This window comes from Macrotis lagotis, chromosome 1 (genome assembly GCF_037893015.1).
Source record: "Macrotis lagotis isolate mMagLag1 chromosome 1, bilby.v1.9.chrom.fasta, whole genome shotgun sequence".
Taxonomy (NCBI): domain Eukaryota; kingdom Metazoa; phylum Chordata; class Mammalia; order Peramelemorphia; family Peramelidae; genus Macrotis; species Macrotis lagotis.
This window is the reverse complement of record NC_133658.1, coordinates 195529074-195554309: the sequence shown is the minus strand read 5'-3', so window position 1 is coordinate 195554309 and position 25236 is coordinate 195529074. Positions and strand designations below refer to the sequence as shown.

The 25236-nt window shown below is 34.8% G+C and overlaps 1 protein-coding gene across 1 annotated transcript in view; it reads right to left on the bottom strand.

The window, feature by feature from the left end:
• CSMD1 (CUB and Sushi multiple domains 1) overlaps positions 1–25236 on the bottom strand; it is a 2413561-nt gene that overhangs the window by 46256 nt on the left and 2342069 nt on the right. Inside the window, exons 62-64 of the mRNA XM_074209535.1 lie at positions 13811–13999; positions 11489–11662; positions 5952–6134 (exon numbers count right to left, since the gene is read on the bottom strand). Coding sequence (XP_074065636.1) covers positions 5952–6134; positions 11489–11662; positions 13811–13999 — 546 coding nt within the window. The remainder of the gene's footprint in view (positions 1–5951; positions 6135–11488; positions 11663–13810; positions 14000–25236) is intronic.

Below are 25236 nucleotides of genomic sequence, written 5' to 3'. Positions count from 1 at the left end.
GCATCTAAAGATTCCAAGAAAAACAGAAATTGGGATCAGGCTATGACAGAGCTCAAAAAAGACTTTGAAAATCAAATGAGGGAGTTAGAAGAAAAACTGGGAAAAGAAATGAGAGAGATGCAGAAAAAACATGAAAATGAAGTCAGCAGCTTAGTCAAGGAAATCCAAAAAAATGCTGAAGAAAATAGCATGCTAAAAACCAGCTTAGGTCAAATGGATAAAACAGTTCAAAAAGTTATTGAGGAAAAGAATGCTTTAAAAAGCAAAATTGGCCAGATGGAAAAAGAGATAAGAAAACTCTCTGAGAAAAACAAATCCTTTAGACAAAAAATAGAACTCGGGGAGATTGATGAATTTATGAAAAATCAGGACGCATTACTTCAAAACCAATAAAAATGAAAAATTAGAAGAAAATGTGAAACATCTCATTGAAAAAACAACTGATATGGAAAACAGATTTAGGAAAGATAATTTAAAAATTATTGGAATACCTGAAAGTCATGATCAGGAAAAGAGCCTTGACATCATTTTCAAAGAATTACTACAGGAAAATTTCCCTGATATCCTAGAAGCAGAAGGCAAAATAGAAATGGAGAGAGTCCATTGATCCCCCCCGAGAAAGAGATCCCAAAAAACCATCCCCTAGGAATATTATAGCCAAGTTCCAAAACTCCCAAGTTATAGATAAAATATTACAAGCAGCCAGAAGGACACAATTCAAACATCGTGGAGCTGCAGTCAGGATCACACAGGACTTAGCAGCAACTATATTAAAAGCTCATAGGGCTTGGATTATAATATACCAGAAGGCAAAAGAGCTTGGAGTGCAACCGAGAATCAACTACCCAGCAAAAATGAATGTCCTCGTCCAGGAAAAAGATGGACTTGCAATGAACCAGGAGAATTTCAAATGTTCCTGTTGGAATGGCCAGAGCTGAACAGAAGGTTTGATCTTCAAATACAGGACTCAGGAGAAGCACAGGGATTGGAGGAGAGGGGGAAAACATGAGGGACTTAATGATGATGAACTGCATGTATTCCTTCATAGAAAAATGACACTGATAATACTCATATGAACCTTCTTAATTAATAGAGCAGGTAGAAGGGGCTTTTATAGTTGAATCACAGGAGAAATCTGAATTTGAAGATAAAATATGGTATAAAAATGGAGTCAATAGAATGAAGGGAAATGTAATGAGAAAGAAAAAGGAGAGGGGGAATAGACCAAGATATTTCACATAATACGATTTTTCTTTATTGCGATGAGGTATTGCAATGATATGGAAGGGGGGGGAAGGCAAGGGGGAATGAGGGAATCTTCGCTTTTATCAGAGGTGGCTAGGAGAGGAAACAGCATATATACTCAATGGGGTATAGACATCTGGAGTAAGAAGTAGGGGGGCACAGGGGGAAGGGAGGGATGTGAATGATGGAGGAGAGGATGGATCATTGGGGGAGAGTGGTCAGATATAAAACATTTTCTTTTTTACTTCTTGCAAGGAGCTGGGATTGGAAGGCCTGTCCAGGACCATAGGGCCAGGTGTATTCTGGGCCTAAGGGGTGGTGTGGGGGATCGGGGCCTCTTGGCCCCAGGACTAGGGATCTGTCTGCTGCACCACTCAGTGACCCTACAGCAGAGTCAGAGTGAAAGGAAAGAGAAAATATAGTACATGGTAGTGGAGAAATACGAAAGGAGGGAGTTGCGATCAGCATGGCAACGGTGGAAAAATATGGAAGTAATTTTTGCGATGGATGTATCATAAAGAATGTGATACACCTGCAACAGAGTTGTTGGTGTTGGAACAAAGACTCAATCACAATTTTTATTATTATTATTTTGGGGGAGTGCAGGGCAAATGGGGCTGGATGTCCTGCCTGGGGCTGTATAGCAGGGTGATTGTTGAGTGTCTGAGCCCGGATTTGGACCCGGGTGCTCCTGGCTCAAGGGCCATTGCTCTGTCTGCCACCCAGCCACTCCTACAATTATTACTATTTTATTTTATTTTGGATCTTTTTTTCTTTTGGGGGTTTTTGCAGGGCAGTGGGGTTGAGGTGGCTTACATGTCACATGGCTGGGTGATTTTTGGGTGTGTGGGGCCGGATATGGGCTTGGGCACTCCTGGCTCCAGGGCTGGTGCTCCATCCATTGTGCCACCTGGCCATACCTACAATTATTACTATTAATTTTTTTAATTTTAATTTTTTTCTCTCCCTTTTACTTTATCGCTCAAGTGAGTCTATATTTTTTTGGGGGAGGGGGTATTTCATTTACTCTTAAACAAGAATATTTTATTAAAGGGGCGGCTAGGTGGCATAGTGGATAGAGCATGGCCCTGGAGTCAGGAGTACCTGGGTTCAGATCCAGTCTCAGACACTTAATAATTACCTAGCTGTGTGGCCTTGGGCAAGCCACATAACCCCATTTGCCTTGCAAAAACAAACAAAAAAAAATGCAAGGGTTGCTCAAAGTGAACTAAGAGGACAATAACATGAAGAAAGTAGCTATCAGGTAACAATTCAATTCAGTCTTAAAGGAAATTACTAATTCTATGAAGCAAAGGTTAAAAGAAGTATTGCTTTCCAGTTATGGTAGGACAGCCTTTACAAAAGCAATGGAAGAAACAAAAAGCTATGAATAAACAAGAAGGCCAGAAGGCTATACCAAAGCATATGTGAATGACAGTGATGTCTATTAATATTGAAAAGGTAAGGTGCATGCAAATTACAAATGGATTTAATTGCTAAATAGAAACATTTGTACATTTTACTAATGGCAATTGGGAACCACTGGGGTTTCCTGAGCAAGGGGAGTGATATCAGTAAACTTGTTCTTTAGAAATCTCAATTGGGCAGTCAAATGGAAGACCTACTTGTAAATGGAAAGATTGAAGGCCAGGAGAACCATTAGGCAACTATTATAATAGTATAAGTAAAAGATGTTGGGAAGTTGAATTAGGGTGATAGCTGTGTGATTGGAGAGTAGTGCAGAGGTACATTCAACAGGATAAGTAACTCATTGAATAATCGGGGGAAGGGATACAGAAGAAGGAAGTGATAAGTGTGACTCCAAGGTTATGAAATCAGGTAACCAAAAAACTAGTGATGAACCAAGAGAATAATGTACACATTGACAACAACACTGTGAGATGATCAACCCTGATGGATTCAGCTGCTCTCAGCAATACAGAGAGCTAGGACAACTGTTTTAAACTGGCTATGGCCAATGCTATCCCCATTCAGAGGAAGAAAAACAAAACAAAACACAGCAAAAATTCTTCAAAATCTGATGAACACTACATTCACTTTTTTAAAAAACACATCTCTTATATATCTTTCCCTTAATCTTAATTCCTCATACTGAAAGTGACTAATCTGTAAAAATGCTTAAAATAAATGTAAATGCACAATTTTAACCTGACTGTTCATCCCTGAGGGGAGGGAGGGTGGAGAGGGAGGGTGGAATTAAATTTTGTAACTGAAAAATATACATCAGCAGGGAATTACCTGAGTTCAAATCTGGCCTCACACACTTAATAATCGCCTAGCTGTGTGACTTTGAGCAAGTTACTTAACCCCACTGCCTTGCCAAAAAAAAATACATAGGTATATGGATAAATGTTGAAAAACTTTTATAACATGTGTTTGGAAAAATAAAACATCAATAAATAAAAGGGAAAAAATAAAACTAGTGATGACAAAAGGACATTGAACAAAAAAAATTCAAAGGACAAAGGAAATTTGAGAGGTAATTAAAACAAAATATTAATATTGGCTATTATAATATATTAAATAATATATACTTATATAATATATAATATTGGCTATTATAATTATCTACATTGAGGATGATGGTTGAATTCATGTGATAACCAAGAATGAGAGTAGAGAGAGAAGGGGACCCAGGATAGAGTCTAAGACATATAGTCACACAGAGAATCTGGGAAGTGGATGAAAATCCAGTAAATAAAACTTAGAAAGAATGGCCAGAAAGAAGAAAGGAATAGAAAGTAGCAGACATTTATTAAACATCTACTATTTTCCAAGCATTGTGCTTAATGAAATAGTTCTGATATCCAAGGAGCACAGGTTATAATAAGATTTGAAAAGTGGAGAAAGGGAATTAAGAGAGCTTCAGAAGGTTGGTCTTAATATTCTTAGTGAAGACTTTGAAAGTTTTACAGTCTCATTTTAAATTCTTCAATTTGGGACAAAACTATTTGATATTTTTAAAAAATTCTTTGCATGAACTACATAAGGCAGACTACTGAGTGACATGCAATTAAATTCTTTTATTCAAATGGATGAATATATTGATACTTTATAAGACTATCATTCACAATGTTCTAACACAGGCCTAAAGGATTGTGATTCCAATGCAACACATCACTCATCCGTAGTGGTTTTAATTCTTGCCAAACTAAATTATTTGGGGATCTCCTAATATAATAATGATGTCCCAAGCTCTTAAATTAGAATAAATAATATACTTTGGTACCTCATATCCCTATGTAAACTGACAACACATATCCACCTCAATTAAGATTCAAACTTGACTTCAAAATCATTCAGCCAAGTAAATAAAAATGGGCTTACCATTGGGAAATTTTCATTTTAGCAATTCTTTGAAAAAGAGTGGGTTTTTTCTCTCTTCAACATGTTTTGCATAGCATCTTAATGTATGAAGAATGATTTCAGTTTTTTATGGTAATATGTTTGTCAAAATCTATTCCTCATTTCTTTTATTCAAAAATTTCCCCAAATATGCGATTTTCATCATATGAGGCAATATGATATAATGGAAAATGTGCAATATAGAGTTAAAGAACCTGGGTTCAAATCCTAGTTCAAATCTCATTCATCTGTAAATCCATGAGCAATTCACTTTCTCTCCCTAGACTGCAGTTTTCTCACCCATAAAATGAAGAAGTTGATCTAGATGATATCTAAAATCCCTTCCAGTTCTAAATCTATAAAATGTAATAGTTCTTCTGTCTCAGGCACCCTTATACACTATTATATGCCATTCATTTTCATTCACTTATTGATAATATGCCATTTAGAATGTCACTGAATAATGAATTTATTTTATAGAAAATTTAAATAACCTACCTTAACCTCCCTTTCTTTCTAGAAGGTTACTGACAGAATTCTAATGATTTTTTTTTGTTCTTGGAAGTAATTGAATTAGTCAATATTGTTAAACTCAGGAAGAAAAATCATCACCTGAGGAGCAATGATTTATTAGTGCCTTAACTGTCCACTTGGCACAAATGATGTAAAGCTGTTTGGGAAAAGGGTATTGGAGTGGATTCTTGAGATTGGAGTTTCCTTAAGCAGGTTAATACACTTCTGTGAGTGTGAAATATGCCTATTTATGGGGTGGGACAGGACAGCTGTCCTCAAGCTTTTGAGCTGCTTTGGGAAATAGAGATTAGACTTGTTATCCTTAGCACCAAAGTGTAATAGGTGATTAAATATAAGGGGAAAATTTGAGAAGGAGCTGCCAACTTCCCTTAATGATGCTTTTTAGCAAAGGGATCATCATCATTTTACTGATTTCTAGCCTCACACAGAGTAGGTTCTTAGTCAAAATTTTTAGAATTCAGTTCTCAGATAGTTAATATTATGTTCTTACTTTGGTTCTTGGGCATGAAAGCACAATGGTCTGTAACTATCTGCCAGAATCCCTTGCAATCCTCTGCTTCATCACTTACCATCACATTCTTACCCCAACATTATCATATACTTAGGCCAATTAAAAAAAAAGATTTGGAGACTTGTTTCAAAATATCATTAAATTCTGGAAGTCAGAGACCATATTCTATTGTGCATGGAAATTCCATAATTTCCATAACTGAATTATTTTGTATGATGCCATACTTGAAACCTGTCACACCTACTATTAGGGAAAAGAGCTATAGGGGTATAGGAATACTGAAAGAGCTACATACCCTCACACACTGGCTGAACTCCAGACCAAGACCCATTGAGCAAGCATGTTCTTTCAGGAGAACCTCTCAACTGGTAACCCATTTCACAGGAGAAACGGAGAAGACTTTTAGCTTTGAATTCCTCCCCAAGCCTAGAGCCATGAGCTGGTGTTCCTGGATCATCACAAAACCCTGGATTGTTTCCTATTGAAAAAAATGGGCAAAAAAAGTTAATTCGTGATGAATTAGCTTTGAAAAAGAGCAATCATTATATTCTACAAGTAAAATAGAAGCCTTATACCTAGATTAGATCAGTAGGGGAGAAACATATATAGAAAGCACTTACTTTGTGATAGTGACTGTGTTCACTAAGTTTTACAAATGTTATCTCATTCTTTCCAACAAAAACTAGAAGGTACTGTTATTGTACCCATTTTACAGTTAAGGAAATTGAGGCAGAGGTTAACTAATTTGCCAGTTAATCACATACTTAATAAAGGTTTGAGGACAAATTTGAACTCAGATCTTCCTGACTTCAGATCTAGCACACTATTCTACCAATTAATTTCCTCAACTAAAAAAAGGCAATTTTTTCAGTGATTAAATGTTTCCTGCAAGAACTGAAATAATGGATATGCTAGATGTAGACATTCCCAATTTAAAAGAAAGGGAAAGTTGAGAGAAGGAGCAGAAATTAAAGTGAATATAAAGAAATTAAATATAAAGAATATAAAGAAATATAAAGAAATCACTGATTTTTTTTCCCTTCGGCTGATTATGCTACACATACCTCACATATGTCTCATTAGAAATGATTCCCAAATTTGCTTCAAAAGGTAGCATGATTTTTTTGTCCACAGAAATTAGGAGAGTCCTTGTCCTAGAGACAGGAAGACTCATCTTCTTGTGTTTAAATGTAGCATCAGACACTTACTATCTGTATCAACCTTGGTATATTACTTAAACCTATTTGCCTCGGTTTCCTCATGCGTAAAATGAACTAGAGAAGGAAATAGTGAAGCATTCTAGTATCTTTCAAATAGAATTGAAAAAAAATTGCATGCAACTAAAATGACTGAACAACAATTTTAAAGAAGTGGAGACCTTGCAACATGATATTCCAGAAAGCAAAGAAGCTTGGATTAAAACCAAGAAAACCTACCAGGCAAAATTGAGTAAAATCTTTTGGGATGAAAATGGATATTTAATTAAATAGATGACTTTCAAGCATTTCTGATAAAAAGGTCAGAGTTGAATAGAAAATTTCACATTTAAGCATAAAACTCAAGAATACGAAGGTATAAGAGAAATCATAAGGGAAACAATAAGGTTAATGTGTTTATAGGCTTATATGGAAAGATGATATATATGTAATTCCTTAGGACAGAAGAATAGATAGATAAATAGATAGATGGATAGATAGATAGATAGATAGATAGCACATATGGGTGTGTCGATTATGTTGGGATGATCTAAAAAACAACTAAAGGGATAAGAGAGATGCACTGGGAGAAAGGGGGTAGGGAGAAGAAGAAAGGAGAATGTTATCTCAAAAAAGAGACATGACAGGAAGACCTTTTACAGTGGAAGGAAAAATAGAGGGAGTGAGGACAGACAATACTTGAACCCCAGCATCATCTAAATTGGTTTAAAAATAGAATATATGTTTGTGTGTGTGTATGTGTGTGGGTGTCCACAGACACCCACACTCACACACTCAGCTGGACATAGAATTATAACTTAAGCCACAAGGAAACTAGGAGAGAAAGGTGATAAGAAAAGGAGGGGATGATAAAAAAGGACAAAAGAAAGCACTGATCAAAAGCAAAACAGACTTTTAAAGAGAGAGAGATAGCACAAGACAGAGAGAGATACAGAAAGAGGCAGATACAGAGACAGAGAGACCAAGGCAGAGACAAAGATACAGAGATCAAAAGAAAGGGGCACAGAACAACCGAGAGAGAGAGAGAGAGAGAGAGAGAGAGAGAGAGAGAGAGAGAGAGAGAGAGAGAGAGAGAAAATAGAAAAAGTAAAAGGCAAAAAAAGGCAGAGGTAGCCACTAGACTCTTAGACAAAACAAAAGCAAAAATAGAGCTAATCAGGGATATTAATTAAAAAAAGATAATTAGGGAAACTACATTTTGCTAAAAAGTACCATGGCTAATGAAGTAAATCAAAAAATTTTTAAGGCAAGTTTCTCTGAACAAGCAGTTTTCAGAAGAAAAATCAGTCATCTAATAATGTGAAAAAAGTATTCTAAATCACCACAGATTAGGGAAATACAAATGAAAACAACTCTGAGTTACATTCTAATCCATATCAGAATTGACAAATGCTGGATGTAATGTGGGAAAATAGGTACAACAATGAACTGTTGATGAAGCTACTAGTCCAACCATTAAGGAAAACAATTTGGAACTGTGCCAAAAAGACTATGAAACTATATAGATGTTTTAATGCAACAATACCACTAGTAGGTCTGTATTCCAAAGAGATCAAACAAAATAAAAAGTTCTATAATGTGTCAAAAAAATCATTCTTTTTGGAGTGACAAAGATTTGGAAATTGAGGGAATGGCCATCAATTGAGAGTGGTGATCCAGTTGTGCCATATTATTATAATGTCATAATATTGTGTTATAAAGCATGATGGTAAAAGGAATGATTTCAGAAAAACCTGGAAAGATCTATATGAACAATTGAAAAAGAAAGTGTATGCCCAAAGGGCAACAAAAAATGTGCGTACCCTTTGATCCAGCAATACTACTACTGGGTCTACACCCTGAAGAGATGATGAAAAAGGGTAAAAACATCACTTGTACAAAAATATTCATAGCAGCCCTGTTTGTGGTGGCAAAGAATTGGAAATCAAGTAAATGTCCTTCAATTGGGGAATCAAACTGTGGTATACTTATGTCATGGAACACTATTGTTCTATTAGAAACCTAGAGGGATGGGAATTCAGGGAAGCCTGGAGGGATTTGCATGAACTGATACTGAGTGAGATGAGCAGAACCAGAAAAACACTGTGCACCCTAAAAGCAACATGGGGGTGATGATCAACCTTGATGGACTTGCTCATTTCACTAGTGCAACAATCAGGGACAATTTTGGGCTGTCTTCAGTGGAGAATACCATCTGCATCCAGAGAAAGAACCATGGAGTTTGAACAAAGTCCAAGGACTATTTCCTTTAATTTAGAAAAAAAAACTGATATCTTATTGTCTCATCTTGTTATCTCTTATACTTTATGTTTCTTCCTTAAGGTGGGGGGGGAGTAAGATTAGGGGAAAAATTGTAAACCTCAAAATAAATAAAATATTTAATAAAAAAAAAAAGAATCTGTGGCTGACTGAAAAAACCCTTCGGAATCTGAGGAACACTTTATAAAAATTATCTCTTATGTGTCTCTTTACCTTAGTCCTAATTCTTCATGCTGGGGATGACTGATCTGTAGACATGTTTGTCCAGAATGTGTGTGTGTGTGTGTTTGTGTGTGTGTGTGTGTGGTGTTGACCTGACTGTTTGCCACTGAGGGGAGGGAAGTGGGAAGGGAGTGGGGTAGGGAGGTTTTGTAACTTAAAATAGACACATGCATACAGATGAATGTTGAAAGACATTTTGTAGCATGTATTTGGAAAAATAGAAAATCTATTAAAAATTCATTAAAAAAAGAAAAAGGAAGTGTGCAGAACCAGGAGATCATTGAACAACTGTAATGAAGATCAACTATGAAAGACTTAGTTATTCTGATTGACCTAATGATCTAAGACAATAATAAAGGCCTCACGATGAAAAATACTATCCACCTTCAGAAAGAAAACTGATAAACCTTGTGCAAATTACACAAATTGAACTGGCAAATTGCAGTGTAATTTTGCAAATTGAAATATAATTTTCACACTTTATTTTTCTTGCTTTCTTTTTGGAAACATGGATAATATGGAAATATTTTCCATAATTTCAAATGTGTAACTGATAACATATTGCTTGCCTTCTCTTAGTCAGTAGGTATGGGAGCAAGTGGTTGGAGGGAGAAAGAGAACTTGTTATTCAAAATTAAAATAGAATGTTAAAATATATAACAAATTAAGGGGGGAATTAAAACTAAAAACAAACAACTTTTCCCATTGAGACATATATCTCTATATGTCAACTTTTACATCTTGCTGTAACACTGTACAGAATAAAGACTGGTTCAATGACATAACAAATTATAATAAATATTTTTCCCTTATTAAACAACCCTTATGTTCAGCCATACAAATTTTAATCAATCTCAAGGAGATAGAATCACCTTACAGTTTTCTATCAAGGGTTCATGAATGAATTTACAGTGGACACATACAAACAGATACCAGACAAAACTTTAGTCCCCAACTACTAGAGGAAAAAACTCAATATGAGAGAAAGCCTCAAGACCAGAACCATAAATGAACTAGAAATGAAACCATAAATGAGCTCGCTCTCTCTCTCTCTCTCTCTCTCTCTCTCTCTCTCTCTCTCTCTCTCTCTCTCTCTCTCTCTCTCTGTTTTTCTGTGCCTATCTCTCTCTCTTTTTTTTTAGGTTTCTGTAAGGCAAATGGGGTTAAGTGGCTTGCCCAAGGCCACACAACTAGGTAATTATTAAGTATCTGAGACCGGATTTGAACCCAGCTACCCCTGTCTCCAGGGCTGGTGCTTTATTCACTGTGCCACCTAGCTGCCCCTCGTGCCAGTCTCTTTTGATCTTTGTATCTTTGTCTCTGCCTCAGTCTCTCTGTCTCTGTATCTGCCTCTCTCTCTCTCTCTCTCTCTCTCTCTCTCTCTCTCTCGTCTTGTGCGATCTTTCTTTAAAAGTCTGTTTCGATTTTTGATCATTGCTTTCTTTTGTCCTTTTTTTTATCATCCTCTCCTTTTCTTATCACCTTTCTCTCCTAGTTTCCTTGTTAGTTAAGTTATAATTCTATGTGGGGGGGGGGGGGGCGGGGGACTAATTATAGTTCACTGAGTACAGCTAATTCTTCGGTTCTTCCACTTTTTTAAACAAACTCTCTTTTGATTTATTATAGCAACAGGCTTGTAGATCTGGAGTCAATGTCTATTTTCTGACTGTCTGGTTAGGAAATATACCAAAGTTTTTGTTTCTTTGCTTGCTTGCTTTGGGGCAGGGGAAAAGTGAGACTCTCAAAAAATTAACCTGAATCTTTTCTGCCATGGAGTTAGACTTGCCCTGGGGAATTGAAGTAGGAGAAATGGGTAGAAAATTCCCCCCAAAAGAAAATTCAGGCTTAGAGTAAGGAAAAGCTACCCCTAAATTAGAGTTGACTGACTAAAGAAGAGGCTATCTCTTCATTAGAGATCTTTCAGCTAAACCTAGCCAATTGGTCACTTGCTATTATAAGGCATATTATAAAAGAATATTTTTTTCAGTATGGCTGAATAGAGATGGCCTGGTTCCAGCATTTAGCATAGTACCTGGCACATGATAAGCACTTAATAAATGCTGATAGATTTAACATGCTCAAGTATCATCTAACTATGCTGTGATTCTGTGAAATGAGTGCAGAACACTTCTACCTGAACAGTGTGGCAGGGTTCCACTCCAGTGACTATCTTCTTGGCAGACTCTGGTAGCATTTCCTATGAGAGTTCGGCTCAGTGTGCAAGAATAATGAATTATAGATCCATACGTAAATTGTTCTCCTGTAAGGATAGCATTGGCAGGAACACCTGGATGTCCACATGAAATAGCTGGGGGGGGGGGAGAAGGAAAAAAATTAATTTCATTACTCTTTTTAAACATCTATACTTTGTTTTGGAGTAACTTGGAGACAAAGGAACTCATGACATGTTAATGGAGAATACTGAAAAAAATGCTGACATGCCTTACCTATTCCTTTTAAATCATCAATATATTTCTAGATATATTGTTATATATCTCTAGATTTCATTGGGGATTTGAGATGAATATTATTTGGTGACAAATGAAGCACAAATTAATTTACTTGTTCCTCCTTCCTCTGGTACTTATTAGGGAACGATTTTTAGCCTTCATACAGAAAAGTTATGTAAGCTGAAAATAAGAGCTTTCCTTTCATCCTTAGCAAAGATGGGAGGCTTAGTTTCAAAAGCACTATATAAGGTGTCCCCTAATTCTTAGTGTGATTTTAAGCTTTAATATTTGGAACAGACACTGGAGTCCCATTTTTACCTCTTAAGAAGGTACCGTTTACCTTTTTCTTCTTTGAGGTACAAAAATATCTTATTTCTCCCCTACTCCAGTCTTCTAGAAAGAACCAAATCATAACCTACATGACTATTTCCCTTCACATAAGGTGCTCTGTAGAATTTATTTAGTTTATCAAAATCTGTAGATGATGATCAAAAACTAAGTTGGGCTACCCCAAAAGAAATGAGTATCTCTTTGGTTTTTTTTCCTAATAAGATGCCAAATTTGTGTTGACAGCGGTCATTGTCCTAATGGACCATTATCCTATGGTCATTTGTTATCAAACTGACTAAGATGCAACTAATTTTGCAGAGTCCACTAAATGAAAAACCAAGGAAATTAAATTGGTCACTAGTTGCCCAGGTAGGAGATGAGACAGTTCGATTTAGAGACTAAAATACCTTGGGCACTCTCCAAGTAACATGAACTCTTACCCTGTTTTATATTGGTGGTTCATTCCCTATCTTGAGAAGGGGAAAAATGATTTCATCTGGGAAAAGTTTTAAAGAGAAACTAATTAGATAAGGATAAGTGAAATGGTTGACAAATAACGAATTCTAGGTAAAGGAGAAAAAAAAATCACTATTTATCTCTGCTGTAATGTAGCAGAGAAGCAGTACATAAGGACACAAAATGCTCCTTTGAGGTCTTCACATTTCTTCATTCATAGTAATTTGGACTGTTAATGGTACTGAGTTGGTAGGGACTAGTTACCCTAGAAAATGAAAGCCAGTTAAAATGTCCCTTTCTAGGGATTTAGAACTCATTAACTTCATGAAAGAAACTAATAGAATCATCTAAAAAGCTTTAGTAGAGCTTCCAAAAATCTTTTGAAAGAGAAAATATCCACCTCTCAGCAAAATTCCCTAAGTATTCATGTGTCAGAGACTATAAAGTCAAGGAACATAGTAAGATATTGACATATTGGACTTTTGTATTTCCTAATTTCTATCCAAGATTATACCTACTAGTTTGAAGTACATAGATTTTATTTGTGACACATTTTGAGGAAGTTATCTTACCCTTTCTCAAGGGAAATTAAACTTAGAGGTACAGTTGGATGTGTGAGTTCTCTTTAAGAGCAAGGCTGGCAGAATCATTTCAGGCAAAACCATCCAGTGCAAACCTAATCTGAAAATGCTATTAAGAGCTGAAAGTCATACAAGAGCAAGAATGGATTATGGATTTTCAGAAAATTGATCAATAATGTAATTATCATTAGCTAATTTTATCATGCACACATATGATGCATATTAGGAATGTAATCTTATAGAGGTTATATTTCTCTAGTATTTTTGTCTATCTTAAAAAAAGTCATTTGAGGATAAATCTGTTTCTTAAATTTCCTGCCTATGTTCAAAAAGAAAATTGCCTTTGCTCCAAAAAGCAAATTACTTTCTCATGTTAAGGCTATAATTCATTATTATAATATGTTCTTACTAAGCTTTGCAAAATATGTATATATATGTGTGTGTGTGTATATATATATATATATATATATATATATATATATATATATATATGGTAGAATGATGTCTTTTTGGAGAGAGTATTAATATTTTGTATTAGAGAAGCTGTATGTTTTGTTTTGGGGTTTTTTTTTTTGTTTTTGTTTTATTGCAGGGTAGCATTTGGAAAAGGGATATGTGCAAATTTTAGTGAATACTTACATAAACATTTGGGTAATGATCTATCCCATAAACCATTTGCTTTGCAGGTTAAGGCAGAGGAGCCCAACAAGTAAAAGCCTTTCTTGCAATGGTACATGACGCTAATCCCATACTTAAAGCTTTCAGGGTAATTTTGTTGTCCATGACGAATGGCATTTTCAACAAATCCTGGATCAGAACAATTCACCACTAGAAAAGAGAATATTTCATTACTTATTTAGATGTGACTCAATCAGAAACAATTTATTAGAAAAAAAGAAACAAACTACTGAGCACTGCAGGAATTTATAGAATGGAAATTAATAACAAAGTTGATTAGAAGTCTGGATTTTACTTATTATCTCTATTATTCAAATACACACAAATCTGTGATTTCCCTGGTCTAGAAAACTCCTTATGAAAATTTAGAATACAAACTATTGTTTATTTAATGGATAAGCCCAGGATGTTTTCTGAGATACATAGAGTATAAAGAACTAAGCCAAGGTCACACAGTTAAAATATATCTAAAGCTAAATTTAAACCCCTGTCTTCCTAACATATCTATAGCACTGGCACTAAACCACACTACTTCTCATATATTATTCTGAAAAAATAATTTTAAAATATAATAATAATTGTTATTATTTATTATATCAGGCATTGAGTTTCTTTGGAGGTTCTAATAAAACTCCTATCAATTCAGATCAGAAAGAGTATTGTCACTTATAGTTATAGATAGAGTTTCTGAAAAGACTTCACAAAATTGTACCAACCATATTGATCAGAGGTTGAACTGGAACCTAGGATTTCCTGAGTCTTGAAGACTCTCTTCATTAGGACAGTTTTATTCATTATATTACACTGATTCTCAATTTAAAATTTTAAATAAACATGACAATAGTCTCAGATAAAAAGCTAATAACTATATTTTATAATGTAAAGTTTTAGGTTTTATGTAAATAAGAATTATTTTATTAAATCAATGATTCTTTAAAGATTTATATAGAGTAACAATACTTGATATTTTTTCCTGAAAGAAGAATGCAAGTTCCTTGGGAACAGGAACTTTCACTTTTATATGGTTTTATCTTCAAAATGTAGCAAGATGCCTGGCACAGATTAGGACCTCAATGAATGCTTATAGGATAAAAAAATGGCACAGAATTCTTTCATTTTCTGTCTACCAGAGATGAAAGCATTCAATTTCCTTTGCTTAAAATGGAACTCTGGAAACAATTTAAAATTAAATTACAGTTAAATTTAAAATTATCATCATAATATCCAAGTATAATTAATATCCTTAAGTTGACAAATTTAGGTCAGTATGGAAAGTAGGAAATTCTCTGTCAAATCTGAATACTTTAAGGCTCTGATTCCCTCCTTTGTGTTCATGAGGAAATAGATAATATTCTTTTTCTAGATACAAAGAAATTATCCTGTATTAGTTGGTGAAATAATCAACTATAATAAAGAATGAGTCAGTTGCTTCCACCACTGCTAGAGTCTTAACTTATAACCAGCTAAAATACCAGCTTAAACCAATCTTTTAGAAAGTTTGGCTCTACCAGATATAAAATGATACTACAAAGTATCAGTCATCAAAACTGTCTGATGCTGGTTAAGAAACTGAGTAATGGATTAGTGGATTAGGACAGGTTCAAAAGAAACAATAATCAATGACTACATTCATTTACTGTCTGACAAACCCAAAGACATTAGCTTCTAGGATAAGAACTCACTATTTGACAAAAATTGTTGGGAAAACTGGAAAATACTCTGGCAAAAATTAGGCATAGACCCACATCTCACACCCTATACCAAAATAGGGTCAAAATGGGTACAGAGTTTAAGAGAAAAGGGCAACACCATAGATAAATTGATAGATCAAGAAACACTCCATCTGTCAGATCCATGGAAAGGGAACAAATTTATGCAAAGAATAAATAAAGTACATCAAAACCTGCAAAATGAGTGATTTTGACTAGATTAAATTTTAAAGGTTTTACACTATAAAATCAATGCTGCCAAAATTAGGAGGAAAGCGGAAAGCTTCAAAACAATTTTGACAACCAGGAGTTCTGATAAAGGTCTCATTTATAAATTATATAGGGAATTGCATCAAATTTATAAGGTAACAAGTCATTCTCCAACTGATAAATGGTCAAAGATATGAATAGACAATTTTCAAATAAAGAAATTAAAGCTATATATAAGTATGTGAAAAATTGCTCCAAATCGTTATTGATTAGAGAAATGCAAATTAAAATAACTTTGAGGTATCACCTCACACCTATCAGATTGGCTAAGATGAGAAAAAGGGAAAATGATCAAGATGGGAGAGGGTATGGGAGCTTTGGGACATTAATGTATGCTAGTGTAGTTGTAGAGTGATCCTACCATTCTGGAGAGCAATATGAAACTATATCCAAAGAGCAATAAAACTGTTCATACCCTTTGACCTAGCAATTCCAATTCTAGACCTATATCCAGAAGAAATCATAAAAAATTGGAAAAAGTCACACATATTCCAAAATATTCATAGCAGTTCTTTTTGTAGTGGTAAAGAATTGGAAATCAAGGGGAAGCCCATCAACTGGTGAATGACTAAATAAGTTATAATACATGAATACCATGGAATATTATTGTTTTATAAGAAACCATAAATTATTGGACTCTAAAGAAGCATGGAATGACTTCTAGGATCTGATGCTGAGCAAAGGGAGCAGAACCAAGATAGCAATATACACATTAACAACAACACTGTGAGATGATCAACCCTGTTGAATGCAACTGCTCTCAACAGATCAGAGCTAGGACATAGACTATTAGATCAGAGCTAGGACATAGGCTATTAGACCAGCTATGGACAATGCTGTCCTCATCCAGAGGATGAAAGATAAAATAAAACAAAAAAAATCCTTCACAATCTGATGAACACTACATCCACTTTGTAAAAAAAAATCTCTTAAGTATTTCTTTCCTTTAATCCTAACTCTTCATACCAAAAATGACTAATCTGTAAACATATTAAATATAAATTTGTGTGTGCAATACTAACCTAAATTCACTGCTGAGGGGTGGGAAGGGAGGGTGGAAGGAAATTTTGTAACTTAAAAATATACATATGCATATGGGTGAATTTTGGAAAACCTTCATGACATGTATTTGGAAAAATAAAATCTCAATTTTTAAAAAAAAAGAAAGTGTAGGGGGCAAAGGAAAAAGACTGAATAAATTAACATTCAACCCAGAGAACCTAGACAACAACATTCAAGAATAAGAAAAATTGCAATACCATATAGGTTTAAGAAATTTGCCTTTCTTAAAATTTTGTCCTTTTATAATATTTCTTTGAAACTTACCATAATGTGGTCTGGGTGGGAAGAGGGAATAGAAAAACTCTTTTGGAAACAAGAAGTTACCACTTCAATCCTATCCCACATTGATTCGCTACATCAGGACAGAGCTATGTTGACTCAAAGGATGTAATTATTCAGTGAAAAGTGACATAGCTTAGAAATATTGATGGAATTCTAATCATGATTCACTCATGACTTGGAGAGAGGGGTCTGCACAGAAGAAAACAGCATAATTTTCACTAAATCATAAATGTGATCATAGTGACATGCCCATTTATTTGAATGTCAGCTATAGAGTTAAAAACACATAGCATTTTTCTACTCAGTTTTTATTTATTGGTTTCCATTTTTCTATATGGAGGAAGAGACTAAATTAATATGCAGTACTTTCATTCAATCATCACTCTAAGGGGAAAGAGCCCTAAACTCTCTTATGCTTTTATCATGTCCTGATCTTTTCCCATGTTATCATATAGCTCTAAGTTACTGTATGTTTATTTTCCAATTTTTTTTTTCTTTCTGTATTTGTATAGTGTCATTTTGTTCCATTGACCTAGATGGAGAACATTTCTTGACTATTTTCATTATGCACCCTGGATCAATTTGATTAAATTAATGCCATCATTTCAAGCTCTAGTTTGATACAATTTGCCACAACTCATGCTGCTCTAGCAAAGATTTACATAACCCAAGGTTGCATCCTATGATGAAACATGAGAGTAGGATGGGGGCAGCTGGGGTGTGTGATGATTGTCTTTAGACAGAAGGTACTTAATAACTGATGCATAGATCACTAAGAATCAGGAGATTCTTAGGTATTAGTGTGATTTGAAACACATTTTCTGTGTTCCAGAATTATTTTCCTGTTTTATATAGAAAAGTAAATTGAGACCCAGAGAAATTAAATGTCTAGCCCTTGGGCACATATCAAGTATGCTTCAGAAGTATGACAAAAGAAACTCTGACTCAGGTTTCTTGCCACAACTGTGATAAAAGAAAGACTGCGATGGGAAAGAAACTGACTCAGATGTATTGCTTCCATTACAATGAGAAGAGAACACTGCTCCATTCTTGATTTTGAGCTTCATACATTGTTTCTAGAAACTAGAAGGTCATATCAACTTCAAAATAAAGTTTGAGAAACAAATCATAATTCCAGTTTTCAACAGCCAACAGGTGTCTTTATCTTATCCTTTTTTCTATTTGTTGCTAAATGTGTATACCCTTTTCTTCCCATCCTACATTCTGTAAAATTCCAATTTTATATGCTTCTTATGTATTAAACTTCTATATAAAATAGTTGAAGGTAATGATCTGGACTCTCCCACTGATAAGTTTTTTCCCATTCTTTTGGTTTTGTTTTATTATTTCTTTTTAATTTCTTTTTATTTTTTATCCATATGCACATGTATATTTTTAAGTTACAAAATTTCCTTCCACCCTCCCTTCCCACCCCCTGCCTTAGCAGAAAACAGACAGGTTAGCAATTGGATATACATATTTTTGATAAACATGTTTACAGATTAGTCATTTGCAGTAGGAGGCATTAGGATTAAAGGAAAGAAATACATATGAGATAATTTTTATAAAAATTTCAGCACATTCTGAAGGCTTTTTGTTTTGTTTTGTTTGTTTTTCTTCCTCTGGATGGGGATAATATTGTCCATGGCTGGTCTAATATGGTTGTCCCAGCTTTCTGAACTGCTGAGAGGAGCTGCTTCCATCAAGATTGATCATCTCATGATGTTGTTGCTAATGTGTGCATTGTTCTCTTGGTTCTACTTCCTTTGTTCAGCATCAGATGCTATAATTCATTCCATGCTTTTCTAGAGTCTGACCATTTATGGTTTCTAATACAACTATAATATTGCATAGTATTCATGTACCATAACTTGTTTATACATTCTCCAATTGAGGGGCACACTGGTAAGTTTTCAATGTACCCTGAAACCTGACTATAATAATAAAACTCAAGTTAACTATCTCAATATTGCTGTTTTGATCAGTGATACAATATCTAATCAATGGAACTTCTGATAACTTTTTATCTCAAAGTCAATATGAAATCCAGGTTTCTCCTAACTCCAGACCTGTAGACTGGAATATATTATTTTAAAACTCAGCATTTTATAGTATTTTTTTCAATCCTCACACTTTTGAAAAACAGAAACATTGAAAAATTCCTGATTGCTATGAAGGAGAGTTTAGGGAACTCCCTAAACATTATCAATTTCTGACAATGTTTTGCCATTTAAAAAAAACATTAAAACTAAGAAGTTGTTTAAAGGAAAGACACTTGCTCCTTGGAAGAAAAGCTATGGCAATTCTGGACAGCATACTAGAAAGAAGAGATATCAGCTTACCAAAACATTGAATAGTCACAACTATGGTTTTTCCAATAGTAATATTTGACTGTGAGAGTTGGAACATAAAGACAGCTGAGTACTACAGAATCAATGCTTTCACACTACAGTGCTAGAGAAAACTTTGGAAAGTCCCTTTGACAGCAAAAAGATCAAACTTAAATGAATTAACTCTGACTATTCAATGGAAAGATAATACTGAAGCTGAAGCCTAAGTACATTGACCACATTTTAAAAATGCAGAGCTCACTGGGAAAGACTCTAGTGCTGGGGAAGATATAAGGCAAAAGGAGGAGATGGCAGAGGATAACAACAGCAACAACAACAAACAACTACCTATTAGGAATATATTTTCAAATCTGAGAACCATTGAGAAACATTTAACAGGGACTACAATAGCTTTTCCACAGAACTAGTTTGGGTTTGGTATAGCTAATTCAAAGAAATCAGTCTCCCTCAAGGATCTGATGTTGGGGGGGTGGGGTTGTGGAGTAGAAATTCAGCATATCTGTAGATAAGAAACTATAAAGTATTTACAATGTTTTACAGAGTATTTCTGAGAGGAAGGAGTATAACCTATGTATATGACATGACAAGTCTAGTTTAGAAGATGTAATTTCAGCTGTGTTTTGAAAGAAGCTAAAGGCACAGGTCAGAGGGGAATCGATTCCAGATGTTGTCAACTACTTATAGAAAGGTACATTGGTAAAAGATGAGAGATTATGTATAGGGACGAGGCAGCAGAATTGGAGTATATTAGGTAGGACATAAAAGATAGTAATAAGAAATTAAATTAGAAAAGTAGGATGGGAGTCAGATCTCAGAAGGCTCTAAAATACCAACCCAGTGGTACTATATTCCTGTTATGGGCAATAAGAGTCTGAAATCCTCTGGCTAAGGGAGCAACTTAGTCATCTGTGTTTTAGGAATATTGTCTCTGTGTGATATCAGAGAGGGAAGGTACTAGAAGCAGAAAATCTAATTGGGGACTTTCAAATCCTCACTTGATGAGGATTTGAACTGGAGACAGGCTTTGTGAATTTCCATGGACTTCTCTAATGAAAAGGAATAAGGTGAGAAATTTACCCAAATAGAAGCATGTTGCCGACCAGGTTCAAATAGTACTGGGATTTATCAGGTTAATTCTACATGACATAAAACAAAAGTTGTTGAATTTCTACAGAACATATCAAATTTTTAATGTTTTTCTTTAATTTCTATCCATATCAACTCTTGCAAATATGAAACAAAGTTGTCATAAAAATATGGAAGAGAAAAGTAAGATAGTTCAGACAATTACCACATAAACCTAAAAAAAAATAGAAAATAGGAATTTTCAAAACTCATTAGTCTCATATTCAAATATGTTTACAATTGTAACAGAAGAAAATAATTCTTCTTTTATTACACTTTAGCAAGGTGAGATATGACTATATTTGGTTATAACTTTCATATCTTTAAAGAACTTGTTTCTGTATTTGAAAAATGTTTATGATTCTCTAGTTTTATTGTAGACTTCTTCCTGAGAATATAGTTTAATGCTTCACTTATAAAATAATATGCAGTATATTACTGTAAAATAATATATTGTATCCTCTAAATAATATACTCTATCTTCTAAAAATCATTCAGTTGGGAGAATACAGTAAGAAAGCATTGTAATACTACACCATCACCACCAGCATCACCACCATCAACACCATCACCACTACTACTACTATAGCTGTTGCTAAAGTTTGTATATATTGTTTATATAGTGCCTTAACATATACCACTACCAACACCATCACCTTCACCATCACCACCACCATCACCATCACCATCACCATCACCATCACCATCACCATCACCATCACCATCACCATCACCATCACCATCACCATCACCATTACCACTACTATAGCTGTTGCTAAAGTTTGTATATATTGTTTATATAGTGCCTTAACGTATACCACTACCAACACCATCACCTTCACCATCACCACCACCATCACCATCACCATCACCATCACCATCACCATCACCATCACCATCACCATCACCATCACCATCACCATCACCATTACCACTACTATTGCTGCTGCTACTATTACATTTATTTAATGCCTTAAGGTACTAACAATCTCTACAACTTTTATTATGTCTGTATGTTCACATTGGTATCAGCAATCTAGTCACAGTTCAGAGGACCATTACCTATCTGTTCTTCAGGTATATGTCCCAATACTTTTATTGGAGGGATGGTAATCAGACCATGAGAAACTGAAAGTCCCTCAATTCTTATACCTATGACTTGTTACATTCTAATTATACTATGCTATCTGTGTACTTTTCTTATTTTCTCTCCTAAATTTTAAGCTTGATGAGACTGAAGACATTCTTTGTTGTATCTCCCCTATATCTATCATAGTTCCTTGTGCATAAGAAATACTCAATAAGTATTTGGTGTGAGGCAACTAGTTGGCGCAGATGTCTGAATGCATTTGTGCAAAACAGGTAGCATCTCTGAAAAAAAAAAGTAACATTTATTAAGTCAAACCATATTTTTAGTTTAATAGCATGACAAACAATGGGAATATTCTACAACTCGATTTCCTTATCTATAAAATGAGGGCATTTTCACTAGGTGACTTTTAAGGTCTTTTCCAAATCAATATAAATTACCTTATGATCCTATTAAAGGAAAGAAAAATCAATTATTAAATGTTTATTATTTGCAAAGCATTCAGTATTGGGAAAGCCATTAGAAAAGTGAGATAGCCCCTACTCTCAAAGAGGAATTTACATTCTACAAGAAGTTTTATATGTAGAGTGAACAGAAAAGCCTGGTGATCAATGTAGGGGACAAGGAGAAGGATGATGGTCCATTCTAAATGGCAAATAATCCAGTTTGGTTGGAGTGTACAAGAGAGTTAAAGCTGATAAACAAGCATTTCTTCTTTTGTTGTCATTTTAGTCAAATATTGACTGATGACATGAGTAAAGTCTTTCAGGTATGACTTCTTAACCTTTTAGTCATATCCTCCTTTAGCCATCTGGTGAATCATATATACCCCTGCTCAGAATGATTTTTTCAATAATTGAAAGAAATGGTAAATTTTAGTAAGAGGGTAATGAGAACAAATTGTATTTTCCTCCCATCCACATTCCAAAATCTCCTGACTATAATGATGGAAAGAAGTTCATGATCCCTGGTGAAGAATTCCTATTTTAGACCAAGCATCTACCACTCAGTAATGTTCTTTTGTTTCACACGTAGGGTATCTACCTTTGTTCCCTTTCAGTCTTTTATATCAGCATGCCATTCTTCTGAACCTACTAAGAGTAGGGGGTCTCTCCAGAACAGGACTTATTTAATATAGGGTTTTAAAGACACACTTTAAAATGCAGGACTCACTGACATGTCTTATCTATCAGTTGCAACTGCTAATTAGTCTTCCTTAACTTCTTCTTGTGAGAGGTTTGGGATGGGGATTATAGTAGAGATTACTCAGAACTGTATGAGGTAAGGAAACAAAAAAATTGTGCTACAAAATAAGCATTATAATAAAAGAATGGCATGGTCAAAGTTTATGCCTGTGCTCAGAAGCTATCTCTTTCTCAATCTTGTTACTTTAGACTTTATCACAGCATCTCAAACCAAGTTTGAAGGGGTGAATTCCCCATTTAAGGGAAGTAGAAACCTGATCCAATGGATAATGGCTTGGTCTGAACAGGTTTCACTCTTTTCACTGGCTTCATCATTACAGGGCTACGAAAATGCCTTGTCTCATCATTACTTGTGATACATCGGCAGCTGACAGCTGTCAATCAGACAGAATTCAATTGACTGCTGCCTTATCTGGAAGCATATGTATAAAGCAAGGGAGAGGACCACAGACTGACAGACTGTTTTGTCGATATTCATCAAACACTAATTAACCATTTTGGCAGGGAACCTCCCCTCATTATAATAGAACACACCAGTTTGTAACAATTAGATGAAACATTTCAAGGAATGTCCTGCCACATTCAAACTCATCAATTTATTCCATCTCTAAATGCCTGGCTACTACCCACTACTTTTTTCTCTCCCCATTCTTTCCAATCCTATAGACACAGATGAATCTCTCCTAATGGTGTCACAGAAACAAATAATGAGGAATATAAATAGACCAGTCCTTGACTGTATTCCCAAGTCTTAAAACAATGCATTAGCAAATTAGGATCATTTATACCACCCTTCATCACATTTCCTGCATATGCCAAAATGGAATTTTCAAAATTACTATCATCAAGAATCATTTATTGGTGTCTACTCAGTAGAGGGCAATGGGTTATTCATTGGGAATAAAAATGACTAAGACTCTACCTTTCTCCTTGAGGAATTTATATTGCTAAGGTTAAAACCTCTCAGGGAGATAGTGTGTCAGAGTGGAAATTCTTTAACCTTGTAGTTAGGAGACTCTATGAGCCTGTGCTCTGATGAAGTTTGAATACTGGCTCTATCACCAGTATAACCTTGGAAAACTCATTCTCTTAGCTTTGATTTCCACATCATAAAATAAATGGGTTGAACACGATCTCCAGGGTTCTTTGGAACTCTAAATCTATAATCCTACCACCTAATTAGGGCATAGATAAATATCAAGGTTCAAGGCAAGGAAGCAGGTAGGCAAACAAGAAGCAAGAAGACCAAAAGGTGAGAGATTTGAGCAAAGAAAATTGTTCAAAGGCATAAAAATATAAAATTAAAACCAGATCGTAGATCTTTCCTCCAGTTGCCTCATTTTTCACATAAGGTATCTAAGGTGTAGAGCAGGGAAGAAATATTTGAAACTCATGACATCTGATTCTTAATACAGTGAATGACTCTTATTTTCTCCTAAAAACAAGAAACCCTCCGGAAATTTTTAAAAAATACAAGTCAATCAAATAAGATATCTGAGATAACTCTTACCATATGACCAGAATTTTTATTTAGTTCTTATTGAGGAACCAAGTGCAATTAGCCTGATTCTACAGATAAGGGCAGCTTCCCGGTTAAGGTAAATAATAGGGAAACTTCAGCTAATACAAGACAGTTTAGTTTATTATCCTTTGGTCCAAAAGTTCAATTAGTTACTGAATATGATGATTATGCAAATGAAAGTATATAGTTCTAACCTATAAAAATACAAATAGAAAACTGATACAGAAGAATAATAAAAATATCCTAATATGTTTACACAAAAGATTAACAGGACATTTTAATATTCAAACTCAAAGATTATCTAGTCTAACCTTTTCATTTTACTGAGGTGGGAGTTTAGGCCAAGAGCTAGAAAGTGGTTTGATTAATCTTACACAGAGATAATAAAAATTGTCATTTATATAATGTCAAAAGTCAATAAGCATTTATTATCCCCAAACTGTGGGGATAAAAAATATGAAAAAAACAGCCCCTATTCTCAAGGAGATTGCAATCTACTTGGGGAAAATAATATACAAAAAGAGGTAGAAAATGGTAGTGGTTGGGGGAGGAGAATAATAAAAATCTGTAGTATCTAATTGGAAGAATTTGATGGAGAAGTCAGAGGTATCCTAGAATAGTGCAATTGTGTGAGAAATGAGATGTTCTGAATTCTTCAAAGGAAGTTTGTGGTATTCATGACTTCAGTCATTAAACAATATAGTATGATGTGGAGAGGTAACAAGGCTGGTGAGATCCTTCAGGTGATGAGTTTTAAGCAATAAAGATGAT